Source organism: Anabas testudineus, chromosome 5 (genome assembly GCF_900324465.2).
Source record: "Anabas testudineus chromosome 5, fAnaTes1.2, whole genome shotgun sequence".
In the NCBI taxonomy this organism is placed as follows: Eukaryota; Metazoa; Chordata; class Actinopteri; order Anabantiformes; family Anabantidae; genus Anabas; species Anabas testudineus.
Window position 1 is genome coordinate 20,208,467 of NC_046614.1, and position 13,237 is coordinate 20,221,703.

Sequence of the window (13,237 nt, forward strand, 5' to 3'; positions counted from 1 at the left end):
GCGAATGGGTTGCAGAACAGTTTCTTTGAATTCAAAAACAGATTGTAGACTGTATTTAGATTACATGAATATGTTAAATTATTAACCAGTAGTTTATTTAAAATCTTACTATATGATAAAAGTGCATTTACAGTCTTTTCATTTCTCAATCTCTATCCATGTCTGAAGCCGAGAGGTGTCACCCAGCACCCAAAGAACACCTGAGTGCAGCCACTTGTCGCAGGAAAATAAATCAGAAAACTCCTCCAATCACAGTTCACCAGACTTCGCTACCACAAAGAACAGGTAACTGTTTTCTGTATTCTGTATCAAAGGTTGTGTTGTGAAATCTAGAGGACAAATTTTTTTAGTTTAAAGTAATAAATACAAAAAAAAAGGAACAGACTGTGCTGCCTAAATAAATTCAGTGTCTAGGGAAAAACTGGTTTTTGTATGGTCAGAGTGACCCAGGTGTGTAGTCTGGCGATGTGTTGCAGGGCACCATCTATCCCCGAGGCTCAGGACCTTTCCCGCTCCTCCTCCAATGCCAGCAGCTTTGCCAGCGTTGTTGAGGAGCATGACAATGAGCACGAGGCCGAGGAGGAGTATGACACTGGACTGGTGGGTGGAGACAGGCAGAGCTATACCACTGATCACCTCCCATGTTGCATTTATCTTAAGAAGATTTGATTCATTTCACTTCAACTCAGTAATGATAGAACATTAATAATATTCTGTTCAAACATTGCACCATGTTTACTCTGAAGTATAAAAAATGCAAATACAGTCACGTGGTTTCTACTTGTTCTACATTATTGCCTTTTTTACCCCTAATGCAGGAAAGTGTGTCTTGCGTTACGCCGCTAAAGAAGGACTCCTTTGTGTACAGCTCTGGGGTGGAGGACAGTGCGAGCAGTACCAGCCAGGGAACTTTTCCATGTGAGTATAGGAGAAAGGGATTCATATTACTGGGCCAATAATATCCCGAAGGTGTGAGGAGCAGGAAAGTTACCAAAAGATTAACTGTTTCACATATTCACGGAGTCTGGGGAAAGTCTAGATGGGGCAGATGTAAGAATAACCCTCTCTGCTTCCTGAGCAATTAATATCGAAGCACCCTTGAGTGCTGAACTTCACCTCAGCTGCACCAGCAGTGCTCAGGGCCAGCAATAGATGGTCGGTGGTGTGTAACTGCAGAAAAAAAGAGAACTTAGCAAACTCTTTGTTAATGAATAAAGTCCATCATCCCTAAAAGTTTAGCGATTAAGAGTTGAGAGGATTCCACATAACCTCTATTATTCTTCACATTATGTTGTTTTGTTTATCACTAATGATTTACGGTGAACCATCAATCGTTTGCAATCTGCAACATCCTTGTTTTCAGCTAGAACAGCTGGCAGCATTATGTGCTTGAGTTTATTATAACTATGACAGCCACACATCTGTCGCCTTCCTCCCTGCAGCTTCTCGTCCTCAGCAGCAACCAGACGGAGTGAAAGCACCAGAGCCAAAAGGGACAGACAGCCGGCCCAAGATGGAGCGTCCCCCGCAGGAGCACAAGTTCTCATAGGTAACACAGATTTCTTAGCATGAGTCATTAAATGACACTGAGATTGTTTACACAAAGTCAGTAGAACAAGATTACTGGTTAAGCAATTCATTCAATGGAAAGACTAAAGATTTATTACCAACAGCTCAAATGTGAAAAAGTGTTTTCTGTGTAATCTTTGGGTTTGGTTCAGATAAAATGACAAAAAACAATTAGAAGATTAAAGAGCACATCCCAACTAAACCTACAGTTAGTCTAGCTACTCTGTGAAGACTGATAGATAGACTGATATGCCAACATTGCAACACTAGAGTCAAACAGCTAGAGTGGATGAAAACCACAGAGGCAGATTAATCAATAGTGGAAATAACCATTAGTTGTTTCTGAATAATTGTTGTTGCTTTATTGATATTAACAATTAATCTTCTCTCTATGGCTGCATGAAGAACTGATATCCACGCCCAAGTGAAAACTACATCTACATCCATTTTCAGGTCGGACATAATATTATAATATTGGACCTAATTAATTAGCTGTATGATTCTAACTCCTCATTCAGCTGCTTCTGCCTCTTTGTAACCTCCATGTCTTCCTCTGTGTCCCAGCATTCCCATAAGAGGCTTCTTTTGCCAAAATTCGAGCCAAGGGCATGTGAACTCCACCACTGATGCGGGAGGCAAGCAGTGTTAAAAGCCAGATCAAGAGACTTGCAGATCTTCCTTTGTATGTTTGTAATGAATCTGCTAGCTGTCATGACGGAGCTCCAGCTTCAAGGACACGCGCCGATCTGTCACCCTCATCCCAGTTCCACATGAAACCCTCCCTGAATGCTCAAAGCAAAGGAAAACAGGCCTCTGCACCCATGCACCTAGCATCACTGGTCACCGTCATCTGTCAACTGGCTTAGCAGAGCAAGTGTGCCCACGTGCTCGTTCTGCAGGCCAGTACGCCCTGACTCCTGATTCTTCCTGTAAACGCTCACATGTTGTGTTCCGCCCTTTCACAGATCAGGAATTAAACAGGGGGTTTAATCTTGTGAATGAAAAAGCAATGAAAGAAACCGAGACTGATCAAACAACGGGTGTTTGTTTAGCTTGTCAAACAGTGGGTCTATAGAGAGGAGAGTTGCACTAGAGGGAATGTGTTTTTTTTAATGTCAGCCTCACATCCCACTGTGACATTGTACATGGGTTTAACTTTGATGTACCCAGTGTGTGCGGCTGTTTGTCAGACTACGTTTTGTGTTTTATTGATGATCTATTCTTCCTCTTCTGAGTATTCTGTAGTGGATATTTGTCATGTTTTATGACAGCTTTGGTAATTTCATCATGTCTTTAATGGAGGATCCTACTACAATGCTGTTGTTGGTGGCTTTAAGAGCATCATCCATCCTTCTTCTCTGTGAGTGGAGGGTCAAATATACCACAGCAAATGTGTCTGCAATTTTTACATTCAAAATGTAGATGTACCACAGTGAATCTGTAGTAAACAAATTAATAAATGTAGGCTCTACTGATTTTATATAATTCTAGTAAAAAGAAGAATTACTGTAGTCCCCGAACCAGCAACATGCATTTCGATCCACACTTCACGGCACTGTTGATTTCCAACTGCCCTCCTTCACACACAACTTGGTTTGATGTCTGCATTCGGTACTGTGCTTGATGTGAATCTGCTTGCCAAAAACCTCTCCTCTGTACACTTGTACCATGCTTGACATAAAGGTGTTGTCGCTGTTATTTGTGTTCTATTGAGAACCAGCCCTGCGTCTCCTGGTACAGTGTCGATTGCTGGTACAGAGCCAAATGCCACAGTTTCCTACTTTATTTATAAAGTGTAATATATGTATGTGACTTTAGCACTACATTGTCAGAGTTGTTCTGAAATGCTGACCTTTTGGGGGAAAAAACTAATTTGATGCTGAATATGAATTACACTGTGACTTGTCTTGAAGTTGCCTTTATGATTGTGTTGCATAAGCTGCTTTAAGGGGGCATTTAAAGGCACTGCGTTGCCAGCTGGCTTGAATGTAAAACTTGGCAGACGTATTTATTTGTATATATCCGCACCATTGAATGGTGATACTGTATTGACTCCTGACTACAGTAAACTTGAGTTTGAAACAGCTCATCATTCCTTCAGTTTCCGAAGAAGGAAAAAAAAACTAATACAAAGGAATTGTTTTATTTCAGTGAATAAGAGATTTATTGTTTGTAGTTTGTGAAAATGCAGAAGGTTTAGGAGTTGGAGTTTTCAATAAGCTGTTGTAGTAACAAATTACTAAGAAAAAAGGAATATTTTGCATTTAACAAAAAAAAGTCACAGAAAATAATATAAAGAGACATTTAAGTAACAGCCTTTTTGACTTGATTTAGGAAAAGATATGATTTTAAATGATTTCTCTCTGGAGTTCTGAAACGCTTGAGTGGATAAAGTGCTCCCTCTTGTGGCTTTGTGTTATTATAGCACATCATTATGTGGTACCATTCATCTAACTGTGCTTGCACTGTATGCTGATGACCAATGCAAACCACAACGAGACTGGGAGTGAGACTTCTAGGTCCTCGATTGAAATGATTGTATTTCTGTTTCTGTCCACAGTCTGCTTAAGCCCTTGTTCAAAAGACTTTGTAAATATTGCTTTTCATCCTTTTTGTAAATGAAGCCAACAAAAATATAAATATTTAATAAAGTTGAGGATGCATACTATTTATTTACTTTTTTTACTTTTATTTTTTTTTTTGCTGAAGCATGCAATATCTGGAATAAGTAGCTCTTGCTTCAAAATGAGTAATAGTAAAAAACAAAGTGAATTTCATGATTAAAACTATTCCAACTTACAGAAAAGTAAGAAGTAAGAAAATGTAAGCAAGAAGTAGTTAAAAGTTAAAATACTTAAGATTTGGAATCTGGTTTTGAGCAATAGTCATCTGAGCATTGGGTAATTACCTCTCTGTATATATACTAATAATGTCCCCCCATTCCTGCACTTATTTTATATTGGCTTCACCTCGGTTAACGATAACAACAACTGTTATTATAAATGTGATGACAAAACGTCATCTTCAATAATTGCTTTTGAATTTTGGATAGAATAAGATGGCGCTGTACGAGACTGTTGTTGCCACTCTGCTGTGTGGAAAGTACACATGGTGTAATCAGATCGCTGATACTATTCCTGTCAAATTTTTTTGGCAGCCAAAAAAGAAGCTAAACAAAGGTTTGCTGCAGTAATAAAACACACTTGCCATTACCATGAAATCTTAAGAACAACTTTAACCCATTTTCATCTGCTGTTTCGTTTTCATTCACATCTCCAGGTTCCACCACTTGAAGTCAAACGGTTCCCTGCGGACGTTGGAACCACAGTGTACCTCTCCAAGCAGTTTGTGGTAGGAGGCGAAGTCATCTATGAATGTGCAGCTCAGGCCAAGGCCCTCCAACAGGGAGCACATCTCAGCCTCCAGGGCACAACGTCCATTCACCTTGGGTCCAAAAGGTTTTGGGATGCCAAGGTTTTTCCCCAGGACAATCATGTTCACCTACAAAAAAGGTGTTATAGTTTATTAAACTTAGTGCTACTACCAGCTCCCAGATTTATAAATCTGTTATTTAATGGTTGAGTGTTTGAATATAAAAACAAAGTACTGTGTCCGGACATACCATGTCAGGGTAGTAGGCCACTGCTCTGTACTGGTTGCCCTCGTCCTCTTCCAACTTGAAGAGGATTGGCAGGTCAATTATATCCCCTTCGTCCAGGCCGAGCTCTCTCTTCAGCACATCCCTGTTCCAGTCGATGCAGCTCTGGGAGAAGAGGCATTAAAAGGATACCATACAAAACTGTATGTAAGTTGCACCAGAAACCATGAACTAGTATTCAAAATAATTTTAATTTGGAGAACAACAGTTCAACACTTTATCGCCCAGTACCTGTGCACTATCGCACTAATGCTCTGTTGGCTAAATATAGGAGGAAATTCCTGATGCCAGGTTCAGAAATCCTATAAAAGGTCTTCCCGCAGAGTGCAGGCTGGTATAGAAGCATTTGTTCTCCCCATAGTTTTGGAATGTGATATTTAACAAATCGGATAAATTTCACTAAATGGACTTGTCTTTCATCATTGTTTCTGGGCTTTGAGCAACAGTCCCACTCACCTGCACGTAGTTATTTTCAGTTTGGAGACTGTCGTCATCAAGTAACTCATTCAGTGTTAGTTGTTGTTCATCTTCCAGACCTTTTTGGAAGAATACAGATTGACTGAGATTGTGAAAAGGATAAATTCGTTCATTGCTACAATGCACATTGCAAAGAAACAGGCCTACCATCAAACAGTTTGGCTTCTCCATGACCTTCGTTCTGTAAGCCTCTGAATAGTTTGTAGGCTGCGTCTGGGCTGGCCAGCAGCAGCCGGAAGCCCTGTGAACAGACACACAAGAGACAAAGATTACACTGGCTGTCGTGGATCCCGAGAGCTTATACAAACCCACGGTGTGCATAACAACGTGTCAGCCAGTACCAGCTAACAACGCCTCGTCTTCTCACTGTATCATATTTCAGTTTAGCAGTGTGAGTTGTGTCTTTATTAACCTTTCTGTCAGGTGCAGGTACAAAAGTCATGAACTCGTCTACATGGCCGACAATGAGCCAATCAGAAAACAAGGCGATGGGCTCCTGAACCTTCTGAGCCCACAGGAAGTCCTGGACTACTTTTGTCATGTTTCGTCCTTTGGTTGCACTTTAGGAAGGAAAGAAAGAAATGAAAGTATGTTTACTGTGCTGCTCTTCAACAAAAACAGAGATATATTAAACATACAAAAAGCTGCTAGTATGAAACACAATGTTTCTAATTCTTCCCAAATCAGGAACTAAAACTTACGTAGGGAAGGCCACTCCAATGATGATTCGGCCCAGAGGGTAGTGTTTGCCCCTCACGGTAACAGGAGGACTAACCTCCAGATTACCAAAAGAGTCCAGACTGCTCACGTCCTTCCTTTGAGCCACCCTCGTCACATAGCCAAAGTCTGGCCCCTGAGGATATGAATGCTATTAACATCATGTCATAATATGTCAGAAAAATCGTGGCACTGATTTTACAGTTCCGAAAGCCTTGGAATTAATCTCTCACCAGTAACTCGTTATATGGAAAGTCCTGGAGTCTGCCATCTCGAGGGGAATCCAAAACAACAGGGAACCGATGATGAGGTGAGTCGATATAACCGAACTCGACCTCATCCTGAAAAACAGTACGAGTTAGATTGACTCACATCTAAAATTTTTAAGAGCTACAACCACAACTAATGTTTTAATTAATTTTGTTAACCTTTTTTGACCTTCTTTCTCGTGATTTGGTTGTGAACGCAACTTTGCAAATTTTCCAGATAAACTAGTTGTGATCAGTCATTTCCATCCTTTAACTGTCAGCTCTTTTTCCCCGAAGTGCTAATTAATCATAAATTCCCTAATTTACTTATTATGAAACTCCTGGGAACATCACTGCAGTTTAAACTTGTCATGACTTGTCATCACTTCTTAAATAAGATACACTGAATTTACTTAAGCAACTGTAAAAACTATAAAGTGAAGAAACCTCAATGTAAAACATCCAGTAAACAGTACAGGTGTGATGAGAAACAAACATCAGGTTCTTACAGTACAATTCTTACCTGCATCCAACGATCTCCTCTATTCTCATATTTATAGCAGATCTTCAGCTTGTACCCACTCTTATCAACAAGGTTCCTCATTCCTTTCAGGAACTGGTAGTTGTCCTCTGTGCTGAGGAAGTAACCGCAGACACGTAGTCTGGTTATTTCATAATGCAAATTCATCTGTCTTACTGACTCTTCATGTTCTACCAATACACAACATCAATGTTTAAATTATCTTGAGTAACATCCTGAGTACATTTGCAGTTTTCTTGGTGTTATGAGTTAAAATTAAGTGGAATGTGTAACACTATAACACCCTGCTGACACCTCTGTTGGCACAGTCATCTTTATTATTCATTGTTCGTCTTCTCTTACCTGCAGACAAAGACCTCTACAGGGTTCAGGGTGTTAGGTGTCATGATCCAGGGTGCCACTTTGAAAACAACTTTGTCAGTGAAAATGGGCGTCTCAGGGAGACCCTGCCAAAGCGTGAGACAGGCTGCTGAGTACTGCAGATTAATTATAATGCAATGTAATAAAAGTAATCAACAGTAATCAACAAATATTGTTGTTGTCCCAACGTACTGTTAGTGGCTTTAAAAGGAACTTACAACCACGACAGATAATAACTGTGAGGTGTTGTTAAAATAAATATGATTTGAAATTCTGGGTGCCATGTTGCAGGTCTTACTTCACTGATGGGCTCTAATAGACTGAGGTTGATGGTGATGAGCCCATCAAAGCCTTTGTCAGGAAACCTAAGGCCTTCCACATAAAACTTCATCTCTGCTTCGCCTCCGAAGTAGGGCACTTCCTCTGACAGGACTTCACTGCTCAGCACCAGTGGGTGGTCCTTCAATAAGTATTTATAGAGGACATTATCTGCTGTAGGAACAACAACATATACACAGTTTAAATACTGGGGCAAATGCTTAGGAATGGCTCCATTTTCATATGCAGTGTCAGCATAAACAGATTAAAACACTGCAAAGCCTTAACTAAGCAGCTGCATTACATGAATGTTGAATCATGCTGTTTTGGGACTTTACTCTTTACTCACTCATGGCATTTTTCTTGTTATCGGCGGATCTGGACCTGAAGACTCTGACGCTCTCTGCATCGCCCTGAGAGATGTGCAGGGTGAGCTTGTAGCCCTGTGGGAGCTTAGCAGGGCCTCTGGTCCGCAGCACCATGGCGGACATGTCCTTGAGATCTGCACGTCCACAAAGAGTTTGAGTGAATGTTGTTTATTCATAAATATCATGGATTTTACACATATAATACTGATGTAACCTTTTTGTTCCAATTCCATCTCTAGTTTAGACAAGAAGTGCTAAAAACAAGTGGTTACATATATATAACCATAGGGAAGAACACATATGAGCAACACCTATCTTTACTGTCTACACACTGAGTCTGATTTACCGTATCCTCAAATGAATCTGCTGACATTGCCAAAAGCAAACCTGAGAACCTGTAATACTGATAAGTCAGCTTGTGGTAAAAATAGAGCACAGACTGGTGAATGAGAAGTTGTACTGATACTGTTTTACCAGACACATTGGAGATGTAGTCCTGCTCAGTATCTGGTTTCTTCCAGTAGGTCCGCTCTGAGTCACAGTTGACCAGTAGGATGGCTCCGTGCCCTTTAGGACCCCATTTCCAGGAGCCCTAAGATGTTTTCAGCAAATCAGATGTGAAACAATCACAAATCATACAAGAATATTTAATGAAGTGAACAACGTTGCAAGAAAGAATGTGTTCAGGCTTGTACACCAAACATATCTAATGCACAGTAGACAGAATGTCAAGTTTAGAAAATGTAAATAGGAGGCAGGCCCACTTTAAAATTATGACAATGCAGCACAGTTCATTGCAAAAACAGAATCATGTTCAGCTTGTTACACCTGACATGTTTTTCTTTGTTCCTAAAATCAGAACATTTCTCCTTCATTATTTGTCAGACTTTGACATTTAAAAGTGTCAAATGTGAGTTCACCTTATTAGGGTTGTTTTTCTCCACAATGCCATCTCTGTCAGCATCCACATCCAGAGAGATCTCTGTGTGACACACATTTAGTTTTTCACTGAGTGCCTTTGCATTGCAGATAGTGGCTCCTGTCACAGTGTGCCTACTGCTTTGACAAGGCTGTTCACATTTCAAAAATGATAAATTGATGTGGAAATCCATTAAGTGATTATATAAGCAGTGTGTTTATGCTTAGAATTTGATGCAGATTGTGGTTGGCTGATATGCTGACAAAAGGACAACTTATTATAGAATAAAACATTAAACAAATAGAATTGGTCATTGTAATGGATACATTGATTTTCATTTCATAAGAGCTATATGTTTTGACTTACCAACAGCTGTCAAGTGTAGAACTGCTTTCCCCAATACCTCTTTATTATTTGCATAGTACTGGACAGAGAGCTTGTAAAAAAAAAAAGGCACAAATTATATAATAAAAGTGCAAAATGATGATAACGCTTGTTATTGTTCTATAATCACAAATTATCTTGTTGTATTTGATAGCAAAAATGTGGACACCATTCATTTTGGAATGTCTCCTCTGGTTATTTGCAAAACGATCAATCATTAATTAAAACTAAAAAGGTACAACTGCTGCAGGGAGAATAAGTCAACTTGAATATTTTTTGATTGAATTTGTATCTGAAATGCAGATGCAGTTCCAACTGTCCCAAAAGTATTGGCACTACATGACAGGAAAATTGTTGTACACTCCCTCAGCAAAGAAGCTAAATAACCATAAATATGAATCACATTCCTGAGTGTGCATTTATGGTCGGCTCACTTCCTGGAACTAACTGTGTGACACCAGTGTCATGCACTTACTACTTTACCTTGCTATCATTTTCAAATTGACTGGCAGAGCTCATGGTGATGAGTAGCACTGAGTTTCCTTTGAGAGGAATCTGAGCGAGGGGGGCTGTCTCCTGGGGTGGGGGGTTGATGGTGTATTGAACGTTGGGAGTGCATTTTACTGAGAAAAACTTTGAACTGGGAGGGGCACCCCTGAAAACAAAAGAAAGAGCACATTTAATGCATGTTAGAAGTGTGTTTATACCACTCAGACATACTCTGACATGTATGTATGTGTGTAAGAGTAGAATTGTTTTCATGTCCACATGAAGAAAGGTTTTGATGTACACAGAGAAGCCACAAGCTCATATTTCACAACAGGTGGCAAACCAAAGCACTAGCTGTAGTCATAGTAAAGTTAGTCTGCGTAACTGCATTTAAATGGCTTTTAACACTTACTGCCAATGCTTGAAAACTAACAAGCAAAGACCTAGATGAGCAGATTACTGTCCCAGTTCTATGCAAGCTGAAGCTTTTCTTGGTATGTCACGCAGGTGAAGACCTGTCTAGATTCCTCTTAACAACAAAGACACCTGAAAGCCCCTCAGTCAATTTGACATCGGATTTCATGTCAGCTTTTTTGCAGTAATATACAACTGGTGTGTTTAGGAATGGTCACTATGAAAATACAACAATTGAAAGTATAAGGGCATTAAAAGAGTGATCTATGCTTTTTAACTGTGTTTTTTTGGCAGCCAAATTTGCATCGACAGAAGTTTCAGTTGCTGCAGCTGCTTCTCCTGTCCGGACAGGCTGAGAAGAGTTGCTTTTCATATACATCCAACATATAGCTGGGATCTGCCCTCAAAAGATTACCAACTTGATTTGTCAAACTCAGATGGCTCACATGTTATATTGAGTTTGGTTGAACTTCAAAATGCATTTTTGTATGATAACTGTGGGTTTTGGCCTCCAACACTACCACTGGAATGAATTTAGGGATAGATCTCATTTGTGACTGTATAAGAACAATGATCACAGCAGTTAATTAATTAGTTAATCCAATGTACAGTGGTACAATGATGACTATTGTTTTGAGATAGACTTTGCATATACTGTAAACCTAATCTCTAGGATATTAAAATGAAGACCCTTTAAATGATAAAAATTCTAGACCGAATCTCCTTTCAAATGATATCAGGCTTATTTTTGGATAGGCTATTCCTAAAACCCCCCAGAGCCCCTGGTGGCTCAGGCTGTGAGCCAGTCTCCCACTCTGCCCTGTCATCCTTCCAGCTTTGCTCTGCTGTGTTGTGTAGGCTGGCGTTTGGCAGAACGTGAAGCCTACATTTCTTTAGTACAACAAAGTCTCTCCTGTTGACCGAAACAACAGCAGACTGTTGATTCTCTCCACTGCACAAAACAAAGCACCACGAGGTCCGCTGCCACCACCAGCGTGAGAGATGAATATCTTCACCATAGCGCCTTTTGATAAAACTTTACAATGGAGTCCGAGTCATGTTACACTCACATGCCACTGTTAATGTGGCTTAAACTAATACAACAACTCTGAAGTAAAAAGTACTTATAATATGTAGTGGATAAAATACAGAGGTGGTAGAAGTACACAACTACAGTACAGTTAAAGTACTCAAATTCAAATACAAAGTACACATTCTGAAATGTATTTAAGTACAAAAGTACAACTACTTCACTAAGTTATTATGTATTTTAAATAATATATACACCTTTGTACTTACAGTACTTGAGTTATTGTACTTCGTTACTTACCACTCCTGACAAATGATGAGAAATACTTTTCAGTATAATGCGTAAAATGTAACATGAATAAATTTAAGTTTAATAAATAAACAAACTTTTTAAAATAAATAAACACACTTCTAGCTCTGGATGTTAACTGTAGAACAGGTTGCCCTCTGGCCATATGATTTAAATAAAGCTCATTCTTAGCTTTGGAGCACAATCTGTAGTAAAACAGAAGTTTAAAGACTAGACTAGAACATTTCCTTATGTTAAAGAGAGAATTTTTTAGAACACAACGTTATATAATGCTACAGCCTCCTTTTAATCCCCAGGTTATATCCGCGGGTGTGTCTGTATATTAGAAGTGACAGGTTAATGACGAGCGTACCTGTTCAGGTTTACATTGAGCTCGGAGCCAACCACGCACACAACCGCCGTGGTTTTGTCGTAATCTACTCTGAGAGTCCTGGGGTGAGTCATGGTTGCAGCCTCTCTGGTCCCACTGGTGCCAACAGTAAATGTCCACGGATTGTTCCGTCGTCAGGACGCGAAGACGCGAATAAGTACTTTAAGTCTTACAAACTTCCTGAACTCTGAGTGCAACAAGTGCTTATGAAGGCTGCAGGTACTGAGGGTTTTACCGACTGTGCATTCGCTCATTGGTCACTCAACACCCCCCCCCCCCCTCCACCCCCACCTCCATCCATTCATTCCGTCTGTCCATTGCCCGTCACTTTCTGCGTTTACGCATTTAGAGGCGCGTTAGGAATCGCTGTTGCTTATAATTCTATGCAACCCAAGTAACTATACTTTACATTGCAGAAGCTGGTCTATTTCTGTCACTATATTAAAGAAATATTAATAATATTACAGTTTCACTATTGCTTTGACCGCGCGCATGCGCAAAACACTATGGGTCGCACTTCTTTCTTATTACTAATTGAGCTTCCCAGAATAAAAACTAAATTAAGGAAGCAGTTGCCTTCTCCTTACACTTATCGTCACCGCATTGAATAACAGGCAACAAACAGTGTTCTGTACGTGTGTGTGTGTGTGTGTGTGTGTGTGTGTGTGTGTGTGTGTGTGTGTGTGTGTGTGTTCAGGGTGTTTATCTAATCGCATGTCAGCTCACCTGCTCAGGTTTGCAGTCAAAGCGGTGCCGACGACACAAAGAAAACTCTCCGCTTCATTTGTGTTCAAACGACACGTTCGCTTGTATTCTGGGGGCTCCTTCCTTTCCCTCTGCAAGAAAGCAGGTAGAGTGGTTTGGGAAGTTTGTTGAAACATACTTGGACGTCGTCTTCCTCGGACTGATGAAGGAATTCTGCAGCGATGGTCTGATCTTGTTGCGATGTGTTTGCAGTTTGTAATTAGGGAGGAGTGACAACGGTGCTCTGCCTTCGAGGCATTTCAAAGGCAGCTTATTATAGGCAGCTAGTGGTAAAGAAAACTCCTAGCATAAATAAAGGCTG

At 40.1% G+C, this 13,237-nt stretch overlaps 2 protein-coding genes across 11 annotated transcripts in view; one reads left to right on the forward strand and one right to left on the reverse strand.

The window, feature by feature from the left end:
• The window catches only part of si:dkey-166d12.2 (rap1 GTPase-activating protein 1), a 48,186-nt gene extending 43,949 nt beyond the window's left edge, over positions 1-4,237 (forward strand). For all 7 annotated transcript variants that reach the window (XM_026350031.1, XM_026350024.1, XM_026350028.1 and 4 more), the window contains 6 exons: positions 169-285; positions 459-600; positions 819-918; positions 1,443-1,549; positions 1,975-2,022; positions 2,134-4,237. In XM_026350031.1, coding sequence (XP_026205816.1) covers positions 169-285; positions 459-600; positions 819-918; positions 1,443-1,549 — 466 coding nt within the window. In that variant the 3' untranslated portion in view covers positions 1,975-2,022; positions 2,134-4,237. The remainder of the gene's footprint in view (positions 1-168; positions 286-458; positions 601-818; positions 919-1,442; positions 1,550-1,974; positions 2,023-2,133) is intronic.
• padi2 (peptidyl arginine deiminase, type II) lies at positions 2,131-13,189 on the reverse strand. Of its 4 annotated transcripts, none has more exons than XM_026350033.1 (16): positions 12,898-13,189; positions 10,043-10,214; positions 9,542-9,611; positions 9,177-9,238; positions 8,731-8,848; positions 8,238-8,390; positions 7,869-8,059; positions 7,553-7,656; positions 7,193-7,304; positions 6,655-6,762; positions 6,406-6,557; positions 6,117-6,264; positions 5,852-5,945; positions 5,684-5,763; positions 5,192-5,332; positions 2,131-5,070 (listed from the first exon to the last, which is right to left on the reverse strand). In XM_026350033.1, the coding sequence occupies exons 1-16, from the start codon at positions 13,050-13,052 to the stop codon at positions 4,837-4,839; spliced, it is 2,094 nt and encodes a 697-aa protein (XP_026205818.1). In that variant the 5' UTR covers positions 13,053-13,189; the 3' UTR covers positions 2,131-4,836. The 4 variants fall into 4 exon arrangements, with proteins under 4 accessions (XP_026205818.1, XP_026205817.1, XP_026205820.1 ...); XM_026350032.1 differs by having other exon boundaries at positions 7,869-8,062; positions 12,898-13,188; XM_026350035.1 differs by lacking the exon at positions 12,898-13,189 and adding an exon at positions 12,154-12,387.
• Positions 13,190-13,237: the final 48 nt, after the last annotated feature.